The 27,034-nt window shown below is 36.4% G+C and overlaps 1 protein-coding gene across 1 annotated transcript in view; it reads left to right on the top strand.

The window, feature by feature from the left end:
* Positions 1–27,034, top strand: part of ARAP2 (ArfGAP with RhoGAP domain, ankyrin repeat and PH domain 2) — a 138,273-nt gene that overhangs the window by 79,012 nt on the left and 32,227 nt on the right. Inside the window, exons 20-26 of the mRNA XM_065836791.2 lie at positions 5,325–5,488; positions 8,537–8,749; positions 11,651–11,756; positions 13,668–13,815; positions 14,661–14,729; positions 24,724–24,798; positions 25,874–25,991. Of these exons, the coding sequence (XP_065692863.1) occupies positions 5,325–5,488; positions 8,537–8,749; positions 11,651–11,756; positions 13,668–13,815; positions 14,661–14,729; positions 24,724–24,798; positions 25,874–25,991 (893 nt within the window). The remainder of the gene's footprint in view (positions 1–5,324; positions 5,489–8,536; positions 8,750–11,650; positions 11,757–13,667; positions 13,816–14,660; positions 14,730–24,723; positions 24,799–25,873; positions 25,992–27,034) is intronic.

Here is a 27,034-nt window from a genome sequence, read left to right as displayed (position 1 = left end):
CTGTATCCCAAGCTACATCAAAAGAAGTGTAACCAGCATGTCAAGGGAGGTGATTCTCCCCCTTCACTCTGCTCTCATGAGACTCCCACCTGAAGTGTTACATTCAGCTCTGGTACCCCAACATAAGGAAGACATGAACCTGTTGAAGCGACTCCAGAGGAGGACCACAAAGATGATCAGAGGGCTGTAGCACCTCTGCTATGAAGACAGGCTGAGAGAATTGGGGTTTTTCAGCCTGGAGAAGAGAATGCTCTGGTGAGACCTTATAGCAGCTTCCCAGTACCTAAAGGGGACCTACAGGAAAGCTGGAGAGGGACCCAAGGATGCATCTCATCAGATCCCATAGACTTGTGCACCTTTGGGTTCCTTAGATGGTCTCAAACCTGGTCCTCTCCTACAATGAGCAGTTCTTCATTCTGCCAGGGCCCTGCCTTTGGTTTCTGCAACTTGGGTGGTGTGGCTAGAGCACTTGCTGGTGAAGACTGAGGCAAAAAAGGCATTGAGTAGCTCAACCTTCTCCATATTCTGGGTAACTGGGTCTGCTATTTCCTTCTGGACCACATTTTCCCTTGTCTTCTATTTATCACCAGTGTACTTAAGAAACTTTTTCCTTGATGTCTCTGGCCAAATTTAATTCTATTAGGGCTTCAGCTTTCCTAACCTGATCCCTGACTGCTCAGAGAAGTTCTCTGTATTCCTCCCAGGCTACTTGTTCTTGCTTCCACTTTCTGTAGGCTTCCTTTTTGTGTTTGAATTTGTCCAGGAGCTCCTTATTGATCAGTACAGGTGTTTTTGCCCGAGTTCCTCTTTGGGATGCGTCGTTCCTGAGCTTGAAGGAGGTAATCTTTGAATATTAATGAGCTTTCTTGAGCCCCTCTTTCCACTAGAGATTTATCCCACAGTACTCTATTAAGGGGATCCCTAAAGAGGCCAAAGTCTGCTCTCCTGAAGTCCAGGATAGTGAGCTTGCTGTGCGCCCTCTTTACTGCCCTAAGGAACTTCACTATTTCGTGGTCACTGCAGTGAAGGCTGCTCTTGAACTTCACATTCCTCACCAGCTCATCTTTTTTGGTGAGAACAAGGTCCAGCACAGTCCCTCTCCTCTTTGACTTCTCCATCACTTGGAGAAGAAAGTTATTAACACATCACAGGAACCTTCTGGATTGCTTATGCCCTACTATTTTGTCCCTCCAACAGGTATCAGGGTGGTTGAAGTCCCCCATGAGGACCACGACTTGTGAACGTGAGGCTGCTGTTATCTGTCTATAGAGGGCCTCATCTGCTTGGTCTTCCTGGACAGGTGACCTGTAGCAGAGCCCCACTATAATTTCACCTGTCGCTACCGTCCCTTTAATCCTGACCTGCAAGGTCTTGGTCGGCTCTTCATCCATCCCCAGGCAGAGGTCCATACACTCCAGCCAGTCAGCCACATAGAGGCTGAAATCCCCTCCTTGACTCCACTGCCTAAAGAGGCTGTATCCTTCCATTCCAACACTCCAGTCGTGGGAGCTATCCCACTATGTCTCTGTGATGCCAATAAGGTCATAGCCCTTATCTGAACATACGACTCAGATTAGTGAAAGGACTTGTGCTTCCAGTATGATGTGCTGGACATAAGACCCCTAATATCCTTTCAAGAAATATTGCTGATCTTTATTATAAATCTGTAATTATTAGTGGAATTTCCATGCTTTAGTTGCAGTTTAATTATTCTGATATAATTACATAGCAATGAATACCTTCTTAGTACTTTTGTTTTCAGACATCACCTGAAAATTGTTGGAGGGCACCGAGTTGTACTGATGTCTGTTTCTTACCCTTTCTCCCCACAACCCTTACCCAGAATCCCTTAGTATCACTGCTTTCCCAAAGCAGAATTGTGCAAGCATACAAGCATGGCTAAAGCTGGGGGACTTTGCAAGGTGGGTTAAAGCTAAACCATTGCACTGTTGTGCATGAAGTGTGGTCACATATGTTGTTTGTCTGACTACTGGTGCAGAAGGATGTGATGGTAGTCCACAATAAAGTTGGAAAGACAATAGTTTCCTTGATGTTGAGATTAGGTGATCTTGGACTGCTGCCGTCATTTGTGCCAATTCAATTGCCTCAATTTGCTAAGACAGAAACCTACATTGATGAGGTCTCTTATTTACTCTAGTACTTAAATTATTAATTTCTTGCTTATGCACTGTATGTGCTTCACACTTTACAGAGTAAAAACTCTGCCATTACTCACTGTGTAGTCACTATTGCCAACTCTTTGTTATGAAGTGTATGCTCTTTATCAATTTTTTTAAGTGGAAGAAGTAGCACATATATAAACATAATACAGAAGGTACTGGATTTCTGTTGTGTAATAGGAATGCATTTCAGTTCAGAGCCCCTGCAACATAGTTGTTAGTCTGCCTGATGGATCTTTGTAAACATTGCAGTAAAACTCTTTCAAACATGATTACTTCTATAAGATTAGAAGTACTCTTGAGATGGTTGTTCACTTTTGTGATACATGGGACATCAGTACACTTCAGCCTGTGTTTTTATGTTGAGTCTCAAGCCTTGCATTTAATATAATTTTAAATTTTTATAATAGCAGTTAGTAGTAATAAGAAAAACATGTATTTCTCACGGAACTATATCTGAAAACTGTGAAAGGGATGATGACATTGACTTGAAAAGCAGAAGCTAGATCTGAAAAGCTGTCTCTGTTACTTCAAGAAGTTCTATAGAAGACTGCTACCGTGCTTTGAGGAAAGTTCTGCTTTTCTGCTGATAACTATTTCCCCTTCCCTTTTCATGCAACTTTCCAGGTTCATGGAGATCAATAAATGGTTTCCAAGTAGGAAAAAAATGTTGTTGGGTTTGGCTGAAATTGTTATGATGAGGAGGAATGCTTAAATTTCTTATTCATACATTGTTGTATGTTTCTGTGGCTTAAATGTACCTTCAAAAAAATATTGCAGTCCGAGATGAGCTTTCTAAGCAACTTACACAGCAAACTGACTGAATTCTGAACTGTGTTTGATACTGGTTTCATTTTTTTTCTCCTTCTCTTTTATGGTGTTGTAGTAAATGCTGAAATTGCTTTTCTCACTTATTTGACTTTCTTAGGTGAGTGCTCTGGAGATTTTTGACTGGGCAAAGTTAATAGTTGTTTGGAAAATAATTAGTTGCCTTTCATGAACAATCACAATTCCAAAAAAGCAGCAAGATTTTTCGTGTTCATATTTTTTTAGCAGCAGCTTCTATTTCGTGACTGTGTTGTTGCTGTAGGACTGCTATTTAAAACAGATACCCAATTTTCTTTGTTAATTATTCCTCCGTAATTTGAATTTAACTCAACAGCTTTTCAGATTTTAGAAAACAATTAGAGCATCATCTCTGGGTAGTTCTTGGTAGTTCTGATACTTTTTTTCTAATCTGATACATTGAGGAGAAGATGGGGAAGATACATAGACTACATGATTTAGATTTTCATATCTCTGTGAAAAAATACAGATAAGTTTAAATTACCTTTTGAAGTTCAATACACTACTTTATTTCCTCTCTCCTCTTCTGGTACCAATTCATTCATATACAGTAGAGTTGCCCTTTTCTTGTTTAGATGTAATAATATTTTCACTTTACAGTATGCAGCTTCCTGTACCTATCATAATTCTTTATATAACAAAAACATAATCTCTTGAGACTTCCATTTATCCTTTTGCATAATACTGTAATGCGAATCCTGTTCTGCAGGGAAAATAAAAAAACAGGAATATGCATATGTGTGTGCATGTCTTGTGTTGGGAAGCACCATAAATATTTCATAAATCATAGTCCTAACCTCTGCTGATCTATGAATGATAGTACTAAAGGAATAGTGAAACATGCACTGCACAGACTCTTCCACTCAGTTCAAGCTTTTTCATTTCCTCTTGCTTATGGCTACAGCAATACTGGAGGATGTCAGTGCGATGTGTTGCTTGGAAGACATTGGTTGAGAACCACTGTTATAGGATATCTATTCTGACAGATATTCAGTAAATACTTGAAAGTACTGAATTAGACACATTCATTTTTCTGTAAAAACTTTAGAGCTTTATGCAAATTATTGGTGGTGGTGGTTGTTGTGTTTGTGTTTTTTGTTTTCTTAATGGAAGAGAGAGGCTGAGTGTTTCTATTAGCCAGGCATGTGTGCTGGTTAATATGGCTTTCGGACTCATGAATAAGTAGAGGCTTTTAAAAAGGAGCTTAAATAAAATGAAACATTTTAGTGTCTCCTATTCTGCTGCTGATGGATGAGAATGCTTCAGATACTATGTCTGTGTGTGTGTGTGCATTGACTGTATCCTCCCTTCACTTCCTATCAAGACAGAAATGCTAGAAGAAAATGTTTATAAAAGCAAAATGGAAAGATGCTAGTAAAAAAATGGAAATGAAACATTCCATCACTATATAAAATGCCTTGTTGTATTTTTTTCCTAAATAAAATACTCAAAATTAAAGTTCGTTTATATTTTGATGAAAGTATTTTTCACAGAAGTTCAGTAGAACATTTTAACTTTTCCTAATAAGCAATTAAATTGTCATTAAAGAAAATCTGTCCTTAATGTTTCTTCACTGGGAGACAAAGAGTACATATGTATGCAAGTTTGCTTGCTATTTTAACACATATATGCATATGGTGGACATATACCCTTAAACTTTTTGATTCTGGAATTGTCTCTTAGAAGCTAGCCTGTCAGGGGTAAACAGAGAAGACCATTGTAACAGGTTTAAATAATATCTGAACAGGGCCACGCTTTGAGATAAATGGGTAATTCGAGTGTTGCATTTGTTTATTGTACCTCAACTCTTAGGTTTTTCATACATGTTCATTAGCTCTGTGGTTTCCTGTGGGGTGATCATTTTGGTACATGTGAAGGAAGGAAGTTCAATATGTCCCAGATTCTCCATCAAAGTGTTGGGGGGGTGGGAAATGCAGAAGATGGAAAGCCTTTTCCAGTATTGAAAGTTGTTTCCAAGCCTGTTTCCCACTTCACTATGATTTGGACTTATGAATGCACAGTGTAGGAGCAAGATTGAAGAGTAAATACAGTGTTGGTCAGGTCCTTTCACAGTGTTCATGGATCTTTCATTTATTGTGACATTGCTAGTACAAACGTAATTGGAAAAAAAAAGGTACTGTAACAATAGGCCACCACAGCTTTATGTGGTGGAAGGTGCCTTGGTGTCTTATTCTAAGTTATTTCTTATCTGTTCCAGATATCTGCTATGTTACTGTAGTACGATGACATCAGTTTTATATTTCTTTCCTGCATTCAAAATATTTTTGTACTTTTCAGAACACTATACATCCATGGCCATACTAAGCTGGATTTCACGGTCTGGTATACTGCAATTGAAAAAGCAGCAAGTACAGATGGTAACGCATTACAAGATCAGCAGCTCAGCAAAAATGATGTTCCTATTATAGTGAACAGCTGTATAGCGTTTGTTACACAATATGGTAAGTACAGTGGATTTTATTCAACCTAAGATCGTTTCTATAATACCTAAGCCCCCACACCACCAGATCTTATTGAATGAGTTTATATATTACCTACTGTAAAACCGTATTCCTCAGTATCCTCATTGCTCTTTGATGCAACGCTGAAGTACACTGCGACACATCTGAGAATGGGCAATTTGGGGAAATACAAGTTGGTAGATGCCCTTTATTGACACCTTCCAATTTAAAAAAATGATTTGTTTGCCTGATGTAGCTCAGCCTTGGGGTCCAATGCCTCAGTGCAAAACACTTCAGCCCTGAAAATAAGCTACATGAGCTAGGAAAGGCAATGGCTTCGCTGGTCAACACATCTTCTGGGAAGCTGGTATTAACTGTGGAGCTGAGTTCAGTCTTGAGGCTGCTGTTTTTTCAGCATAATGACCCAAGTCATGCAGTCAGTTACTGCTTGTTTAAGGTTCCATAGCATTAGATAACATGCAGATGATGTCTGTGTCCGTTTTACTACTGCAAATCAGTTTTCTTGTGAAATGCTAAACACATATCAACTCTATACAAATCTGTTTTTATGATAAATGTGTCTATAACCTCTGTCAGTATGAGAGAGACTAATTTATATCCGAGTGATTGAAGTTTAACTAAATAACTTTTGAATATAACAACACTGCAGTGTGTTTGGGTTACAGCTATTGCCAGAAACCAATAAAAAAAGATTTTTATGAATTAGTTTTTAATCATTAGTTATAGGAATTTTTCTAAGTATAGTTTGCACTGTTTCATGTGATGAATTAGTGTGAAAGCAGGGTAGTTATGCCTGCCTCACAGAACATTCACGCCTGTGTGTTCTAAATTAAAATTCAGTTTTCTAATTACTTATAGATATGTTAGGTTTCTATTGAAAACGTTTTTTTTCAGGATCAGTATTACTGGATGTTAAAATACTCATTTGAAAGCTGAAGGAATTATTTGTATGCATTACTTGCATTTATACATGTTTTTCTGTCGTCATGGTAAAAGTTTTGTCTGTAGTTGTGGTCTACAGATGACAAACACTATTGGATCCACAGCTGTTCCTGACAGTAGCAACACAAGAGCAGTATCCAATAGTAGTGCTTGTGGGCATTACAGGAAAGGTGGTTGGCAAGAACATAAAATGTGATTTTGCAGGCATCCTGGCTTCAGCTGGGATAGGTTAATTTTTTTTCCTAATAGCTGATACAGTGCTGTATTTTGGATTTAGAATGAGAATAATATTGATAGCATGCTAAAGTTTTAGTTGTTGAGCAGTGCTTATACCAAGTGAAGGATTCTTCAGCTTCCCATACTGTCCTGCCAGCGAAGAAGTTGGGGGTGCACAAGAAACTGGGAGGGAACACAGTTTGTACAGCTAACCCCAGCTGACAAAAGAGATGTTCCATACCATATGACATCATGCTCAGTATATGAACTAGGGGTAAAATTAGCTGGGGGCTGCTGGTTGGGGACTGGCTGTGTATCAGTCAGCAGGTGGTGAGCAATTGAATTGTGCGTCACTTGTGGGTTTTTTACATTCTTTTTTTAATTATTATTTTCCCTTCCTTTTCTGTCCCATTTAAACTACACAGGGTTAATTTTTTTTCTGATTCTTTACCCCATCCCACTGAGGGGTAGTGAGTGAACAGCTATGTGATGTTTAGCTGCCTGCTGGGTTTAACCACAACAAAATGTTTTGAAAGAATACTTAATTTGGCGGTTTATGTAAGAAAAACAGGTGTGTTTTTTTTTTTTTTAATAAAATGTTATTCTCTTTCAAGAAATGTGGGGAATGTGGGAAACACAAAGAGACAACAGGACTGCACATCTATGCCAACATCTTCCACAAGTTTAAAAAAAAAAAAGTTTTGGTTACTCTTATAGGCAGTAATTTAAGGTACCCTTGGCTGTGGTTTAGACTATGAATTTTCTTTGAAGTTGGCTTTGGGCTTTGATGTTTTCAGTTGTTAAACACAACAGTAGTGGCTGCCTGATGTCTTCCTGAACATGAGAAAAAATCAGGCAAAAAGAAATTCTTTTTACTAATCTAGAGGCTTTTAAGACTGAAATGTTTCAGGTTGGATGAATACCATAGTGCTTTACTGACTCTCGAGTTGGTCAGTGCAGTAATAAAATAGTGATAGTTTTGCTCATGAAAATGGCTGTATTTTATGTATAATACAATACCAGTAATCAAAACTTGTTTCTTTTATTGTACCTTTTGGAACTATTGTTTTAGAAAGTCCTGAAGAGATTTTGGAATTTGAATTGCCTGTAAAGTATTCCTGAAACTGCGACCTCAGGCTTGCTTAATATTATGATGTGTATTTTTGCAAAAAGGTCTGGTTGTGTTGTCCCAAAAACAGGTTTCTAAGAAACAGAGGGCAGATAAGCCAAATTGTAGCACATAGAGATGAAGATATTGTCTGTGACAGAGTTGCACATGTCCGGATGCTGGAATAAAGCCAGCAGACCAGAAAGAAAAGTAACAGCCATTATATACAAAATCTTATCACTACTCGGGACAGTCCTAAAGAGCCAATTGGTTACACATTTGCATATTGGTTATGTAATCATCTTAGCATATAACGAGCAATGTTCAGGTAAAAGGGCATTTTATCCAACAGTCTTGAGATGTGTTAAAACAAGACTCAACTACTCTGCGGGCTTCAAAATGTCTAAAGCTGCAAGGTCTGTGGTGTCTGTAGTTTCTGATTAGGTGTTTTGCAAGTCACTCTTGTCTTTGATAGAGTAGCAAACTGACCTAAAACTGAGAGGATTTACATATCTTCAGGTTAGCAATTGCAGACAGAATTAGTTCTTTTAAGTGCTACTGACTATAGTTGGGTGTAAGCAAACTGGGCAGTGTTTTTACTAAAAAAGTGAGTATGTGCAAAAGGTGGGAGAGATTTTAGTAGTAAATAGGATGTGTTTGACAGCCAAATATGCTTTTTATATAATAATGTTTGGAATATTTAAAAGAATTCTTGATTTTTACATTTATTTATTTTTCTGTCCTGTATTTCTGTAACTTAGGTTTAGGTAGCAAACAGATCTACCTTAAGAATGGTGATTCTTCCAATGTGGCTGAACTGCTGGAAAGCTTCAAAAAAGATGCAAGAAGTGTTAAACTAAGAGCAGGAAAACATCAACTTGAAGATGTGACTGATGTATTGAAAATTTTCCTTTCTCAAATAGATGATGCACTTCTCACTAAAGAACTTTATCCATTTTGGATCTCTGTGTTAGGTAATGTATTCAATAACACTCAATACAAAAAAGGTTGTAGGTACATTTTCAGTATCAAATTTGAAGGAGTTGTTAATTACTTGCCCTTTGACCTAGGTCATTTGATAACCAGCAAAACAATTATAGTGAGGAAAACAAACATCTAGAGCTGAGCTGCAATAGAGTTATGTTAATCAGAGATGATTTTATTGCCTTCAAGTGAATGAGAATAATAATAACAAATAGCAATGTTTCCTTGACAATATTTCTGTAAACAGTAGCCCAGGACTGTACTCTGTTATAGTTGGATCAGCAAAGGTAAGAAGTGATGATTAATATTTTGGAGGCATTTATGGTAGAATTCAAGAAACAGAGGAATGGTAGTATAGGGAAAAAGCCTGTGCTCTGTCTTTCGACCATATGCAGAAGGGGCAAAATCATAGAATAGTTGGGGTTGGAAGGGAACTTTAAAAATCATCTAATCCAACCTCCCTGCAGTGAGCAGGGACATCCTCAACTAGATCAGGTTTCTCAAATGCTGATGCTATCATCTGCATGACAGTTAAATTACGGACTTGCTGCTTAAATTCTTCAAATATCTTTTATGAACATTCACACAAAGTTATTGTTAAGGAAGATTGTTTTCCCTAGGTTTCCTGAAGCAGAGCTTCAGCCACAGATTCCAGAAATTCTTAAATAATTTATTTATAAGATACAGTGTAGAGCAACTTGAGCTGGGTGCCTATGCTAGAGGGACCTCAAATAAAGAAAACCTGAGGCAATTATACACTTCCAGTCTAAGCTTCCCACCCCTTGTTTGTCATTTCTGGTCAACTGTAAAATTAGAGTCTGGGGTCTCCCCATTTTTCGTTAGATCTCTTCATTTTCATCAGACAGGTAATTTCTGATCCCTGCCGATAGTTATTTGCCTTTTACTGACCAGACTAGATGTCAGTCAAGTCCTGACTTTCCATTGCTATTTTGCACCTGCAACTGGGAAGATAAATAAGTCCTTGGCAATAACCAAAATGATCTTCTGTGTCTTGACTTCTTATGGACGCGCTGTTCCATTCCTTTACTTATCTCTAGGGATGTAGTTCCTTTTGACAATCCAAAGCTCCTTCATTTTCTAGCTTGAACAGTCTCTGGGGCCCTTTTCGCTTAACAGGCAGAAAGTCTGAAAGTCCACAGCAAACTTAGTTACTTATGTTAAGGACTTATGCTAAGAAAGTTCTGTATGAGCAGTGTACCAAATAATTCATTTTTTCCTTAGAAATATTAGTTAAATTTTCTTTCAGATTAAATTAACTTCAACCCAAACTGTAACTTGTAAGATACTTAAAATATGAGGATGTGTGTCTCTGTATGGTTGAAAACTGAATGATGAGATTAATAAAATTTTAATTAGTTACTCATTACATAAATGATGATGCTCTTACAAAACAGCTTTGTTTCTATTTGTTTCTATATTGCAGTATACACAGAATGCAGGAAACAAACTCTTTCCCTCCCAAAATGTGCTATAAAATTGGAGATGATGTGTAGCAATAAGAGATGCATAGAAAAAACTAAGAACATTAATTTTGGCTTTAATACATTGAAATTATATAGGCCTCTTTGCTGTGTGGCAAGTTTTGTCTTGAAAAAGAGATAGTAAAACCATATTCCTCTGATTTGCTTAAGTTCAAACATATAGAGGTTGCTTTAATATGAACCACTAGAAGTCTGGGAAATTCAAGTATGAATATTACACATTTTTGACCTCTAACCTTGATTTGAACAAACTACAGGAAATAATAACAAGAATTTATTCTCTCACCACAAGATTTCTCAAGTCTTATTAGAAATCAGAAATACTTGTATCTGTAGCAGTTTAAATTCAAGTTAGCTGTTTTTGGAAAGTGCATCATGGTGTTACAGTGATTTAACTTCCTGAGCATCTGTACATGGGGATAAAATTCTGCTTAAACTTTACAGCAGAGAATTCTGTCCTGTTAAGGGACACTGACAGTACTTGTGGGAAGAATAAAACTCTTAAGATAAAGAAAAAGGCCTTTCAACTGGTGTGGTTTTTTTTTTGTTTTGTTTTGTTCATTCATTTTTTCTTCCAACTGCTGAAGAAATAAAACATAATGCAGTACTTAGTGGAGAGTGCTAGCAATCAGCTGGAAGAGGTGAAAGTTCTGCTGTGCTTTTTCTTTTCAGAACTTGAGTGAAGCAAAGGACTGAGAACAAAAAAATAAATACATAAAATCTACATTAGCTCTGCTTATGGCCTGAGCAGGATTATGGTCTGTAGTATCTGTGTGGCAGAGGCATGCAGACTTAAGTCGAAGGCAGAGAGCTGGGACTGTGTCTCAGATACTGGAATTCCCATCATTGGCTCTGCCACTGTTAAGCTATGTAACTTTGTCCAGTTTGTTCACCGCCCTTCCCCCATTGCTCTACTCTCATCAGTTTTATATATTTGGATCTTTAAACTACTTTGGGCCTTGAGACCCTTTTCAATAAAAATAACAAAGATTAAAAGGTCTTTTCCTGTCTCATCTCTGGGAACTCTTAGACATACGTTTGCACTCGTGCATAGGCAGGTGCACTCATACATGTGCACACACAAACTACAGATTAAGTACCTTTGAGAGGAAAAGCAATTGCTCTCCTGGGATTTAGTCTTAAACTGTAGCAAATGATGCTTAAATGTAGAATTGTCTCTCTTTATTGCTGATGCCATTTCCCTGAACTGGTGTACAAAATGGACTTTGTTAAAAACAATACTGACAATCTATTATACTGTTATGAAGAAGACGCTGATTGGCTAAATTGTAATTTTAAATGACTAGATGATGCTAAGAGTTAATAAGAACTGCTGTTGTTTTTTGTGTGCATTGTTATTAATGCCCAATGATGATTATTTTCCAACAGATACACAGAGTGAAAAGGAACGTGTGAGGAAGTATGGGGCTTTTATTCGGACACTTCCACCAGTGAACAGGGCAACTTTGGCTGCTTTAATTGAACATCTTTACAGGTCAGTGCAAATGATGCACTGTATTGGAGAAATTCTTGTAATGTATTCTCAGTATAGCTCTACCACAAGTGAAATGTGGCTTGTTTCATTAACTAGTAAGCATCAAAAGCTTACCTAGTTGTGATGATTAATTGTATTTGATTCCCTTTAATTTATAATGTGTTTTTTCTTCTATTGTATTTTTTAGCAGTAGATATCTATAAATATCAATGGGATGGAACAGCCTTACAGCGAGAGAGGGTTGCCAGTGTATGTGTCCAAGCAGGGTAATTTTTGATGTAGCTTCTTTATACAAACTCATTTTTCAAAGTCTGCTAGTGTTCCAGAGGATTGTTGCAAATGGTTCTTGAAATTAAAATATTTTTTCAGGGAAAATGTCCTTCTCCAAAATCCGTATTCACCTAATAACTTTGAGAATTAACTGCCCTTTCTGTTTTTCACCAATGCTTCATTTTGCAACTGAGATAGCAGTAGAGTATCCAAAATATAAACTTGAAAGGTCATTTCATATTCTAGGTCAAATAAACAGCAGCAAATACATAAACATTTTTGTTACTTGGATTATTCTGATGTTTCACGGTTAAATGTTAATGGTCTGTATTATACAGGATGTTTCAAGAAGATGGACCTAACTTCAAAGATACAGTGATTTCAAATTGGGTCCATCTTTTTGAAACACCCTACATTATATTAGCTGTTGTAGAAGTCAAATTATATTCTTCGTGAATTGTAGTGGGTGGAGAATGTGTAGAACATTTTCTTTACAGGACATTGCATTCAGAATTTATGTTATATAGCAGATGTCCTTTAAAAACTATTTATATGATTATTAAATTGATTGGTACCATTATTGGGATAAAGATTATATTAAGTATTGTGTTTAACAACATTTCTAGGCATATCCAGTTCAGTTGTACTTATATGCTGTTATATCAGTTCTGAAAGTAGTTTGAATTCATGTGTATAACAGCCAAAATTCTGTGATATTTTAAAATATTTGCTTCTAAAAGAGGGCACATCATGCAAACAACAGAACTGATATGAAAATTTTACCATAAATAAAGAAACTAAGGAGGATCTAATTTCTTTCCTAATTTTGTTTGATCTTAGATCATAAGTTTCTAGGATATACTTATGTAACATAATATAGTAAAGCTTTATTTAGCATTGATGTGGCCTTGAGTACTTTGTACAGTTCTGGGCGCCACAATCTCAGGAGAATATTGAGGTCCTTGAATGTATCCAGAGGAGGGCAAAAAAGCTGGTGCAAAGGCAGGAAGGAATGTTGTGTGAGGAAAGGCTGAGGACTCTGGATTTGTCTGGTTTGGAGAAAAGGAGGCTGAGAGGTGACCTTGTTGCTCTCCACAGCTTCCTGAGGACGGGATGTGTAGAGAGAGGAGCTGAGCTCTGCTTGGGATCCAGGGACAAGATGTGTGGGAATGGTTCAAAGCTGCTTCTGGGGAGGTGCAGACTTGATAATAGGCAGCATATTTTTTTACAGAGAGGGTGGAGATGTGCTGAAACAGGCTTCCTAGAGAGGTGGTTGATTTCCCCAAGCCTATCAACGTTAAAGAGGCATTTGGACAATGCCCTTAAGATCATTCTTTAACTTTTAGTCAGCCCTGAAGTGATCAGGCAGTTGGACTGTTGTAGGTCTCTTCAACCTGAACTATTCTGTTTTATTCTATTCTAAATAATTTTTTTATCACTTGAGATAAGCTTTCATTTCTGTAATGAGATGTGAGTTAAAGAATACAAATAAATAAATAGAAAAAACAATTAGATTTTTTTAATTACACTTAATAAAGTTATACTTTTTGAAATGCACTCCGTATTCTGTAGAAGAACCTCAGACAATTAAAGGAACAATGAAACCTTCTAAATACTTTTTTTTTCTTTTTCATTCAACAGGGTGCAGAAGTGTTCTGAAATAAATCATATGAACCCTCACAATCTAGCCATGGTGTTTTCCTCATGCTTATTTCAAACTAAAGGCCAAACTAGTGAAGAAGTCAGTGTAATTGAAGATCTAATTAAAAATTATGTGCAACTTTTTGATGTAAGTATCTATATTGAAGTGTCCTAATTGTTCACCTGTTAGATGTGCTAAAATATAAAAATCTTCTAAAAGATGATCTTCCTATTAGTTGTGCTGTCCAGGGATTTGTACAGCTTTTGAACTCCAATTCAGTGGGCATTGTTTGCTTTAAATTTTATTTCCCATCTAGCTTAACCTGTGTAGGAAAAACTGTATTCATAGGATTGCTGTGAGCTGCTGTTTTCTGAAATGGTGCACATCCTTCTTGCTTACACCAGCATACCCATTTTAAGAAAATGTTAAGATTATAACTATAAGAAATAATCTATTCAAATTGAATGGGCTTGGTCAGAACTGAAACATGGAAGAATTCTGTTTTCCTAGTCTCAGAGCTGTGGTTACAATAAAGACTAGAGAAGGTGTTCAGTTCCTTAGACCTAGAAAGAACATTAAATCCAACTGGATAGAAAAGATACTACTAGCAGCAATTTGTATTAGCTATTTTGGTTTAGAGTTTGCTGCACCACTGTAACATTGTTTGGCAGTTCTCCTTGGAGTCCTCTCTCTTCTGATATATATTTGTAAAGTTTATAGTAGTGAGTCCCATCAATGAAGTGCTATTTCTGATAGAATATTTTGCATAGCTGCTTCTATAAGAATGTGATTAACAATATTGTTAATTGTAAACATATTTATTAATGTTACATTATTATTAATTATTTACTATTGTTAGATGTAAGCATTCCTTTATATGTGTATTTATCTGTGTTTATTATATCAAATTCATGTTTTCTAGTTTATGTTGTAATTTTTACACTAGCTCCTGTATACTTATTAATTGATCAAAAGTTATCCTTTTTAAACAGATAAATGAAGACCAGGTCAACCAAATGGATATAGAGAACAGCTTTATTACCAGGTGGAAAGACACTCAGGTACGTGGCAAATAACAACTGGTATGAAAACAAGTTTAACAGAGACTTTCGTTGTTTAGAGTTTGTTGGTTTGGGTATATTTTTTTTTTTTTTTTTTAGTAACTAGATTTCTAAAGGTAAGTTTCTAAGTTTGTATAGTGACCAGTGTTGTTAACTACAGAGCTAAGGGGAAATAACATGAAATCAAAGAGCAGGCATAAACTGCTAAAGCAAAACAGTTCTCGGTAGAGCATACTGTGGAATTATGTTCTGGCCCGAGCACCTGGATATCTTACAGGTTGTTAAATTCTTTTACTACGCTTCATAAATTGTACTAGAAGGAAATGGTCAACTTTTGCAAGTGTGAAAGTGATTACCTGCCTTTTTAAAATTTTTAAACATGCATATTAAATACCTTCAAGTGTATATTAATACTTTTATTATTTCATGAGCTTTGAGTATACTTGGTCTCTCTTCAATAAAGTTTCATGATTCCTTTGTGTTTAAAGCATCGGAATCCTTAGCCGCATCCTGTTTTGTGACCACTTCTAGAATCCCAAAGCACAAATATTATTTGGGGAAGCTTCAGACATGTATTAACAGTCAAACCAAAATTCAGGACAAGAAGTTGGGAGATTTTATACCACTCATTATGATCTTGAGTTCCAGTCTTACCTGTAACAGCTTTTGAATAACTTCAGGGTGGCAAGAAGCAACAAAGTGACAGCATGTTTCACTGTCTGAATGGTATTTATGTACAGTCTGAATTAAAGCAAAAATTGGTAAGTTTCATGACACTACCAAGGTGATTGAATGAAGTGAAGAAAAGAAAATGTAGGGAGCTTAAAAGCTTTTTCAGAAATGTGAAGTAGTGGAGGAGAAAGCTTTCAGTGATTTTGGAGCTTTAGGGCTTTAGAAACTAACAGAAAGCCAGAAGAAAAAAATCTATAATGCTTTTTCTCTTGGCTGCCTTCCCCCTTCCAGCAACAATTTTGTGGTACCTTGTAAGCCGTCATTAAGAAGACAGGGTCTTGGCACATGTTGAAATTGTATGTTCTGTGAATTGCTATATGGAGTCTTATTTTTATCTCATATTCCCTTATTGTCTGGGTCAGAGTGGTGTGAAGTTTTCTGACCATGATGACCACCTGTGAATGTGCATACAGAAGGTAGAATGCCTATTTCATCCTTTTGGTGCCTGATGAGGAGTGACCCAAGTCACTGGGAAACATTTAAAATTTTATTTCTAATGTCTGTCTTGCAGAATAGAAATATCTACCTTGGTAATGGAAAAACAAAACACAACAACCCAAATTTCAGATCCTTAAGAGCATTCTGCAAGGCAGGGGTTGAAGTATCTTTGGAATTTATTAATTCTGGTGTCTCTGAAAAGGACTTTATTGAGATTAAAGAATACAATTTTGAAGCCTAAGGTAGTGAAAATGCTTAGACTTTTAAATACAGTATTTTCTGTGGTTTTAGAACCCAAAAATTACTTGTTACAGTTTATTACACTATTAACATTTTCCAAGCAACTCTGGGAAGCTGTAATGCTTAAATGTTTGCAATACCTTCTGGAAAATTTGAAGAGAATCTCCATGAACAGAGAAAGAGATAGTGGAGGAAGTTTGAATAGACAGTGAGAAAAAGGTAGAAAGGAAACTGAAAGGCTGTTGGTGGATTGAATAATATAGTAGCAACTACTGGCTAGGTGGGTTTGTCTAAAGCTGAAGCTGTGACAAATATAAAGTGGGTTTGTTCTGTATTTTTCCCATCCCAGATACCGCTGTGAAAATAAACTTTTATGAGTTTTATTGTATTTAGATGGGTACCTATTGAAGAAAAATACTTTTTTTTTTTTTTAAAATAGAAGGAAAGGCTTTCTAAAATTGGTAAATTTTTTATTAAAAAGCTTCCAGGACCTGAAAAGCTGGTCTTCCAAATTTTAAACTTTATAATCAAATTTGAACCTTTATGAATAATTGGGCGTGTTTGGACTGGTTTCCCTGGGACTCTCCAGGTTATTGGGAGGCGGAGTTATAAAAAGATTGAACCATGATTTTAACTGTTCTTATTTTGCTCTCAGGAAAGTCTCTAGCATTAATAATGAGCTTCCTTAATCAGTGGTTATACCTACTGTGTTAATAGACTCTGGCTTGATTCTCATAACACACATGGCTGAGCTTTAAATTGTTTACAAAAAATAGAAATATCATTTAAACATTAAATATGAAACAAAATCTGCTACCTCATTACACGATTATCGCAGTATCATAGAACATATAAAGTTGGAAGGGACTTACAAGGCTCATCCAGTCCCAACTTCGTTTTCTTTGCAGGACTGACGAAAACTAAACCATATGGCTAAGACTGTCTTCCAGGTGCTCCTGAACTCTGATAGACCTTGTGCTGTGACCAGATCCCCGGGGAGCCTGTTCCACCTTTTTCTAATGTCTAATCTGAACTTCCACTGATGCAACTTTATTCCATTTGTCTAGGTTAGAAGGAACCTATTGAGATCGTTTAGTCTTATTACACTGCTGCTCAAGCATGGCCCTCTTAAAGCAGGTTGTCTAGAACTGTGTTCTGTCAGATTTTGAATATCTCTGAGGATGGATCCTCTCTGGTCAACCTTTTCCAGTGTTGGCCCACCCTCAGAGTATTATTGTTTTTTTTCATGTTCAGATTGAATTTTCTGTGTTTTAATTTGTGAACAATGCCTTTTCTTCTGTCACTGAATGTCACTGAGAAGAGTATTTCAGTTTTCTTCATTCCCACCCATCACATATTTGTACATGTTGGTAAGATTCCCCCCAAGCCTTCTCTTCCATAGGCTGAACAGTGTCAACTCTTGCAGCCTTTTCTTATATCAAAGATGCTACAGTCCCTTCATCATCTTGGTGATTCTTCACTGGATTCTCTCCAGTAGTTCCATATCTATCTTGTACTGAGGAGCCCAGCCCTGAACACAGTACTCCAGGTGTGGCCTCACCAGTGCTGAATAGAAGGGAAAAATCACCTAGCTCAACCTGCTTGGCAGTGCTTTACCTAATGTAACCCAGGAGGCATTGGCATTCTCTTTTTGTGAAGGCACATTGTTGGCTCATGATCAGCTTGTTGTATACTAGAACATCAAGGTCCTTCTCAGCAAAGCTGCTCTCCAGAAGTGTGTACCGATACCTGGAATTACTGGTCCCAAGGTGCAGGACTTGGATTTCCTCTTTTTTAACTTCATGAGGCTCCTCTCTGTCCAGTTTTTCAGCCCATTGATGTCATTCTGGATGTATCAGCTGCCTTTCCCATTTTACTACCATTTGCAAACTTCTTGAGAATGTGCTATGGCCCGTTATCCAGATCACTGATGAAGATCAATGCTCTCCTGGCTGTTCAGCCAGTTTTCAATCCACATTACTATCTACTTATCTAACTTTGTCAGCTTGTTGATGATGATGTTATGGGAGATACTGCCAAAGACTTTACTAAACCGAGGTAAGAAACATCCACTGCTATCCTTTCATCTACCAGTATCCTTATTGTAGAGGGCTCTCAGTTTGGTTAAGCATGGTTTCACCTTTGTAGGTCCGTGCTGACTAATTCCAGTCACCTTGTTCTCATTCATGTATTTGGAAACACTTTCCAGGAGGATTTTCTCCATCACTTTCTCAGGGACTTAAGTGATGTTGAACAGCGTGTAGCTCTCCAAATCTTCTTGCCCTACTTAAAGATGACATCGATACTTGTGCTTTTCCAGTCTTTGGGAACCTTTCCCAGTCATAGTGACTCTTCAAAGATAATTGAGATTGACATTACAGTGACATCAGTGAGACTCCTCAACACTCGTGGGTCCCTGAAACTGTAGGCTTGCTGGCTTTTGGAACCTTAACCCAAACCATAATGGCAGCTTGGTCTTTGGACTGAGGTCTCCAGCACGATCAAGGGCTCAGATGGGAAAGGTTTGGAGGGAGCACTGTAGGTACAGTGCCGTGCTCCGCTTGGCATAGCTTTTGCAGCCCCAGTGTCCCTGGAGCTGTAGGCTTTGTGGCTCTTGGAACCCTAACCCTAACCAGAACCCTAATGGCAGCTTGGTCAGACTCGCTACATGTAGTTTCTCTAAGTTCTCCTTGACCTGTTCGTCCTTTACTAAGGGTAATTTTCCTTACTTCAGACCTTTCGTCTGGTTTCATGGGCCTGGGATTCCTGAAGGTCAGCCTGACCAGTAAACACTGAGGCAAAGAAGGTGTGAGTACCTTGGCCTCTTCTGTGTGGTTTGTCACCTGGTCTCCTGCCCTATTCAGCAGTGAACCCATGTTTTCCCTTGTCTCCTTTTGTAGAATCCTTTCCTGTTGCCCTTCACATCCCTTACAAACTTCAACTCAGGGTTGGCCTTGGTTTTTCTAACCTCATTCCTGTATAATAGGAGAGTAGCTCTGTGCTTTTTTTGGGTTACCTGCCTCTGCTTCCATCTCTTCCATGCTTCATTTGTGTGTCTGAGTTCAGTCAGAAGCTCTTTGCTAATCCATCCAGGCCTCATAAGTAGAAAGGGATGATTTGCAGTGATTTATAGTACTTCAAATTTGGAAGGCAGCAGTGAAAGGACTTCTAATTTTATTAGATGGTATGCAACTGTCAAATTTGTTCTTCTTCATTCTAAACACGTTACTAGAAATGACTACTTTTAGTTACTTTAGTACAGTTGTACAAACAGAACTTAGAAAATTGAACAAAATTGCACTTCCTATTTTAGTTTAAAAGGAGAGAAAGGGCTAAATAGAGATGCATTAGAAATTGTATCTGAACATATAAATTTGAAAATGTATTTTTTCATCCCATGGGGAAAAAGGTTCTCCACAGAATGTACTAAATAAGCGCTAAATACTTAGATATGGTGTATGAGAGTGTCTCAGCTGGACTATAGAACCTGTCTGAGTCCCCTAGATACGCCACAACTGTGATTTCTGTATCAGTATTGCTGATTTTGTGGCAAGTGGCCTTGTGTTTGTGTACCACAAAGAACTGTGAAAGTCCAAAGGTCTTAGGTGCACAAGGTCTAACATTACCTGAGGTACAGAAGCACTCTCGGACTCGCTCTGTGATCTTGGGACCCCCGTTGCTCGGGGAAGAGACCTGACTGGAGTGTGCCCTAGTTCTTTCCAGACCCATAGTGTTAGGTTTCTGATGATAGGAATACAGACATCGTGTCAAGTAAGAAGCAGTATTTCCATTTTAAGTCTGTAGTGCAAGGCTCCTGGATTCCAGATGTACCAGGTCACACACTGAAGTTACTTGTGAAATGGGTAGGGAAGGAAGATTTGGAGTCTTAACAATCAGCATACTGCATAGAAAGCCTTCTGACCTAGCCAGTAGCTGGGATGCTGAAGGAAGAACCCTCTTAGATTCCCCCTTTCTTGCATGCTTGAACATGTGTGTATCAGATACTGATTCACAGAGCCAAACCATCATCCTAAGATAAGGTACTTTCTGAAGAATTTGAACATTTTCTTCCATTTTAATATGCAGATGAGGAATGAGGAAGCAAAATGCCTCCTTGAGCAAGGTTAAGGGCTGACCTGAATGCATTTTTTCTTCACTTGAATATCTGTGGTTACAGCGTAGTACAGCTATTAGCTGCAGTGGAGTGTATTATTTCCCTTGTATCTGATTCCACCCCTATACAATCCTTCCACAACTTTACAATCACCTGGAATAACTTAGAGACTATATGTAATGGCACTGTCTTAGAAATGTGAATTCAAATAATTGGGTTTGACAGTGGGCTCATAAACAGTATATTCAGGATGAGTTTAATGGTTAGATAGATTGAACTCGCTGGTTTTACCAAGGTAGCACCACTCCTATGTAAGAAAAGATACTTTAGGAACCAAGAATATTTTAGTAGAAAAGGTTAATTCATTGGATCCCCATGTATGTGGTTGTTCTTAGGATTGCTATCGTGAAATTAAACACAGAAAAATCTTTTTGCATTGCTCAGGACTTTGTGACTAAGTACTTTGGATTTCCATATGAACTGTAAACAAAGGAAAAATATATCAGAAATACCTGTATGCTAGAAAATCTCAGTTTGAAATTGAGACAGAAGATTTGATTATTAATAACAAAATTGTGTAGTGAAGTAACACCTTTTTCACTCTCTTCTAGAAACATTTTGCTATTTAGACCTAGTGAAATATTTTATGCTATATTATTTGTATTGTGTGTGCAAACTGGATTTGCACTGTAAATTATGAACATTGGTTTATGGCTTTATTCTTTCATATAGACTTTAATGGCATAAAATGGAAAATAACGTACAGAATTATTGACTTCCCTGTTTCCCAAACAGGACAACAGTCTTGACTGTGGTTGGTATTCTTCTCCCTGTAAAGAAAATAAGTAATGCAGAATTCTGAACAAACTTGGTCACTGGGGCATTTTGAAATGATATATCTGCAGATTCCTACTTGAAAACATGAATTCTTTATATCCAGTACTCTCTTTCACAGCCTGTTGAGGAAAATAGTAACTGAGCTGCTAGATTTTCTTAACTGATCTTTGTCAATATTGTATCTGAAGACATAATGAAATGCCAAGCTTAAGGTAGAAAAAGTTCTTGTATCTTATCAAATAATTTGTATCTCTACGCTGTATAACACTTGCTGGAGAAAGATTCACCAGATAGCAAAGTCAAGATAGCAAAAATGAACTCGGGAGACCTTAGTTGTTTGGGAACACTTGTCCCCAAGATAACGTCATTTTTCTTTTTTGCTTTCTAAACAAGTGATTAACATTAGAAGAAAACATCTGCCTTTTAATGGTTGATAGGCTGAAGTTTGAACTGTTTTTAAGGACAGGGATTGCAATCTCTCTTTTAGGTCAGCCGCTTACCCTTGGAATATAACAGCTGAGAAATGGAGTCCTCAAGAGCCTGACTGTCATTTGTGGCAATTTGATTGTAACTGTGAACATTTTCTCCCTCTGAATTAAGCTGTGAAAGATTTTTTTGCCAGTTGCCATGTTTTCTGTAGTAGACATAATTAATGTAATTAGTGTTTCAATTTAAAAATAGTTTTTGAAACTCCATGTGCACATAACACATGAAATGGATGAAGGTTTAATGCCTGGGACCACTTCAATGCAGAAGGGAATAATTCTGATGAAAGGTGATTATTTCAAAGTATTACTTTGATCAGTAAGCCCACTGATTAAAGAAACTTTGTCTAGGTGGTTACAAGGATGTTTTGAGATTTTATATGTAACTTTTTCTCTAGAAGAATTCGGTATTTCCCTAACTATGCATGGTGTTTTCAGTAGGTTTTGCTGGGGGAATACATGAGAGCCCAACCTGGACTAAGTACTTTTGAAAAATGTTGATGTTCCTCCTTGTTAGATTTTTCATTTAAAAATTCTATCATGAGTATAAAGTGCATATTACTCATCATTTCAGAGGCTAGATTCCATGGATTCCTACACTTTATATTTTACCAGTCTTGGCCACATAAACTTCTTTTAAACTGCTTCTTGTTAAGTCCAAATTAGCAGTGGATGCTTTTATTAACACTATATAAGGAATAGCCAGACCCTAGCCAATTGTCATGAGCTGTATTTGCCAGCACAGACCTGAAACTGGATAGGCATTTCAGAAGAGAAGCAGGGCTAAATTGGAATCCTGTAGCTTTAACTTGATATCTTTCATTATTTCAGTGAAAGAAAAGGGTGGGCTGAAACATTCTTTTTCAGCTGCTCTGCTCCCTCTATGAGTAGCTACCACCATTCAGCCTGTAAGCAGTTTGTAAGGCCATGCATGTTGAAGTCTTGCGTATACAGACCATGTAGCATGGAGACTGGACTTCAGACTTGTGCAGGAGAGGTAGCTCTTTGGGAACTTTTTTGGATGGGCTTTCAGTTCCTGTTAAAACTGATGACATGGTGCAGATTGAGTGATATTACATCATGGGTGACTGACAACTTAGGCCTTAAGCATCTACAGTTAAGAACTGTGTGTAAGAATTCTTTCCATTTAACATCTCATAGTCTGACATTGCATCAAAATGTGTGCATATTTTGGGAAAATCATTGATGCGGATACTTAATATGTATGTACTGTATGTTACAGTAGTGTTATCTCCAGGCTGGTGATGCAGTGTTCAGAGAAGAACAACTGAACCAAATTTCTGCTGAAGGCCCAGAATTTCTCGTGTCTGAAATGTCACTGAAGTTCCGTTCCAGGTGGCACTTCATTAGCTGCTCTTCATTTTCTGTCCACCATATACTTATGCCAGCTGTTTTTATTTGCTTCTGTAATTAACATCACATTTTCTCTCCGTACGCTTGTTTACATGAGCCCAGTGGAAATCAAATGTCAGCTTCATTCTTATTTCCAACCTTTTTCTGTAATATCATCTGAAAAGCAAATTTTACAACTAAATGAGCTTTTTTTTGAGTCTGTGCCACTATAATTAAGCAGCTTTCTTCAAAGTAGCTTTGTAATGTTTTTCCTCGCAAATGTTTCCATTAGTTTTCTATTCTCAGAGGCTAAACTAACTTTAAAGTCACCATTTTTCAGAATGTTAGTTCTATAAAATTGAGTGCTGCCATTTATTTTTCTATAGAAGTGCAATTTTAGCTTTTTGTACATTAGTCAAAATGTATCCTAAAGCTTGCCCGTTTCTGTCATTTTCTCCCTATGTTATTCTGTATATGATACAGGTTTTTTTACTTAGCCTCTTTCATTTATAGTAATATATAAATAAGTAGGATCACTATGAATACAGTTCTCAAGACACAAATAGTTATTGTTAATTTGATTATTAATTATTTTTATTGGCTTGTTATTTAAAGGGTACGCCTCCTGAAAGGTCCTGTTTTCTGCCTTATTTTTTCTTCTTATGCTTATCACCATGGACTTAGTTTTAGAAAATATTTTTAGTACTGGGATGAATTGCGATCTTTTGAAGATTCTTATGACTAAGCTACAAGGGAATTGGATCAGACAACATGTGAGACATATTTAACTGTAGAAAAGTACAGTAATTTCTCATTCGCAAAGATATTACCATAGATGAGCAAACCCAGTAACAATGGAAAATACTAAATTATTATGAATCAGGTTTTTCTGCTTGATCATAAAAAGTTGGATTTAATGACTTTCCAATTTCTTTGTAAGTTTTGTGTTGTTAGACATTCTTAAATTATGTTTTTTCATATTGGGTATATTAAGCTATTATACATTAAGTAATATATTTGCTTTATCATCTAATTATTCCACATGTTAGCAGTGTACATAGAGTTCAGATGTCTCTACAACAGATTTGAAGAGCTATAATTAACAAAGGTTGATATCAAGAGCACTTGTTTTGATTCTTTTTGTAAATATGTAATGACAAGTTTTCGTTGGGATTAATAATAATAAGTGTAGTCTTTGTAGGAATGAATTTTGATTATCTGGATGTGTACTTATGGCTATAGCACTGAAATATTCTGTTATTTGTAATTTTTAACTAAATAATTTTAGTTTGGGGTTCTTGCCCTTTTTCATTATTTTAAATTCTGTTCATGTGTTTTGGCTGTGCTAACATCTAAGTCAGGGTTGTTGTTCTGGCAGTTTAAGATACAAAGGTATCCCGTGTCTTAAACATTACAGTCTAAAATGTGAGTTTAAAATTTCCACTTATTTCAAGTCTCTCCTAGTTTTCCTGCTCTTGAATGTATATTTATAAAGTGTGTTCGTTTTGTTTGATATGATTCTGTTGGATTTCTTCCTGAATCTGTGAATGTTTTTTTTTGTTGTTGTTGTTGGTTTTGTTTTTTAAACTAATCAAATAAAAGTGAATGTAGTGCACGTTTTCTCATTAGAGTCAACATTTGGACTACTTTTATAGATACGTGGGTGGGGAAAAAAACCAAAATTGAGTTCAGTAGATTCTAACAAATCTACTAGATAATAATTGTACTTCCATTTAAAAGGATACAGTCTAATTTATTTATTTAATTTTTTTTTTCCCCGATTGTTTTGTTTTAGGTTTCCCAGGCTGGGGATTTGCTTATTGAAGTTTACGTGGAAAGAAAGGAGCCAGACTGTAGTATTATAATCAGGGTTAGTGTATAAAAGTGATACAGTGTTTTTACTAAGCGCTTTCTCATGAAGTATATCAAATTTATTTTTGCACATATACATGTATACACACATATATAATGCAAGTATGAATTTGTGTCTATCACTGTTTTTTTTCATTTTTAATTTACCATGTTGGATACATTTTGTAAAAACTGATTTTTATGTATTTTTAAGGAGAATGTTACGATACAGTTTTAAAGGGGAGATATGTTCCTTCAGTTTTACAGCAGTATAAATTCTCGCAGTCCCATGGGTGCAACACAAAAACTGTAATAAGTACATACTGAACAATGGTTTTATTCAATAGTACAAGGCCATTTAAATGGCTTTTCTGATTTTTCTCTTAGCTGATGGCTCTCTGCTTTCCTTGAGTGCTAAGAAACCAAAGCTTATTGTTTACTATAATTGAGTTTTTTCAGCCTTGTATCTGATAGCGTATTTTAAATACACTCATTTCCATCTAGTAGTCCTCTATTGTTTGGATGCTGAGGAAAAAACTTCCAGTTTTGTAATGATAAAGGACAGATATTTTTAAGAAGGAGGTAGAAAATGTAGGGGAATGTTGTTTTTTTTTTTTTTTGGTATGTTTGTTTAAATGTTATACCTGTTTCCTTTTTGTTCTGTTCAGCATATGACTCACAAATGCTTGTGTTTGTACATATATGTGGTATGTGGTACACACAGATACACAGATACATGCAGATAACACATGCTTTTTTTAAATAGGAAAAAATGGAAATATGTATCACTAAGATAAAAAAATGGTAGTATTTACCTTCCCACACCAAGATGCTTTTTTTTCCCCTAATTTTTCAAGGGTAGAGAAAAGGAATTTCAAGTTACCAAATTATCAGTCAGCTAAAAATTATAACTTCAATGTAGTGGAACAAAATAAGGAAAGCATGCTGCATTCTGACAAATAAATTATGGGTTTCCAACTTTATATACCTGCCTTTTTTTTAGTCAACTGCAGGGAGGAGGATTTTGGAAAAAAAAAAAAAGCCAGAAATCTGTAATTGTAATATATTATTAACTGACTCAATTTCTATTACAGATATCACCTTTGATGGAAGCAGAAGAATTAACTAATGATGTTTTAGGAATCAAAAACATTATTCCCAACAAAGATGATATCTGGGCTGCTTTTGAAGTACTTGAAAATGGAGAACTAGGTTGGTGACACTTAAATTTATGCATGTTCAATTTTGTTATTTTTACTTCTCAACACTTAACATAATCAAAAGCGTAGCTACAGAGTTATTAAAAAGTTTACACAAACAAAACAATTAGCCTTCAAAGCCTTGTCTTATATTTCGTTACTGGGGCATCTGGATGATTTCTTTCTATACTTTATCAGAAATAATGTGATGAATTGTTTTAAAATGCTTATGAATTAGGGGCTGAAAAAATGTTCTTTATGTTACTCTGCTTCATGGTTTGTTAGTTATCAGCTATAGGAAAGCAGGTTTTACCAATAAGTCTTATAGAAGAAACTTATTTTCACTAGAATGTCAGCAGTTGATTTTATACGGAATAATGTTTTTCAGAAATGAATTGCAAAAATACATGTAATATTTAGGTGAAATGACTTTTTATTATTTAGTCAATTATTTTATCTGTTTAGATGAAAAAGGAGGCATAAAGTGTGTGATCATGTGTTTATGGCAAGTGGCATTATGGTGTATCTAACAGAATCTTGAAACATTTGTTTTAAATATGGTTCTGCTGCCAACAAGAGCAAATGTCACATGATCACAATATTCATGAACTATAAGGAGGTTTTAACATTGTGAGTGCTCTGTGCATGCTGGAACTTGCACTTTATCATTAGAGATACTTAAAAAAAACACAAAGCAAAAGAGTTTTTTTTTAATAAAAACATATTTTGATGAATACTCACTAATGCTATCTGATTCTTGAAGAATCCATGGGGGACAAAAGTATGCTTTTAGTAAAAAACATCTATTTGCACTTCATAATAAGTTGCTGCTCTTACTATTTTTATGTTACAGTAGTGGACTGTGAGTGAGTTTATTTCTATAGCAAAGACAGCTATTTTCAAGCTAAAAAATTTTAAAAAATGAGAATACTAAGATTACTAAGTGTTATTGTTTGAATAGTTTTATTGTACTTGATTTTCAGATGCACTTAAAATAATCTCTTCAGATTTACTAATATTCCTGATACACTGAGTCTTAACCTTGGCACTATGAAT

Source organism: Patagioenas fasciata, chromosome 4, assembly GCF_037038585.1.
Source record: "Patagioenas fasciata isolate bPatFas1 chromosome 4, bPatFas1.hap1, whole genome shotgun sequence".
NCBI lineage: Eukaryota > Metazoa > Chordata > Aves > Columbiformes > Columbidae > Patagioenas > Patagioenas fasciata.
The sequence above is the reverse complement of the archived record's forward strand: the minus strand, read 5'-3'. Positions and strand labels throughout refer to the sequence as shown.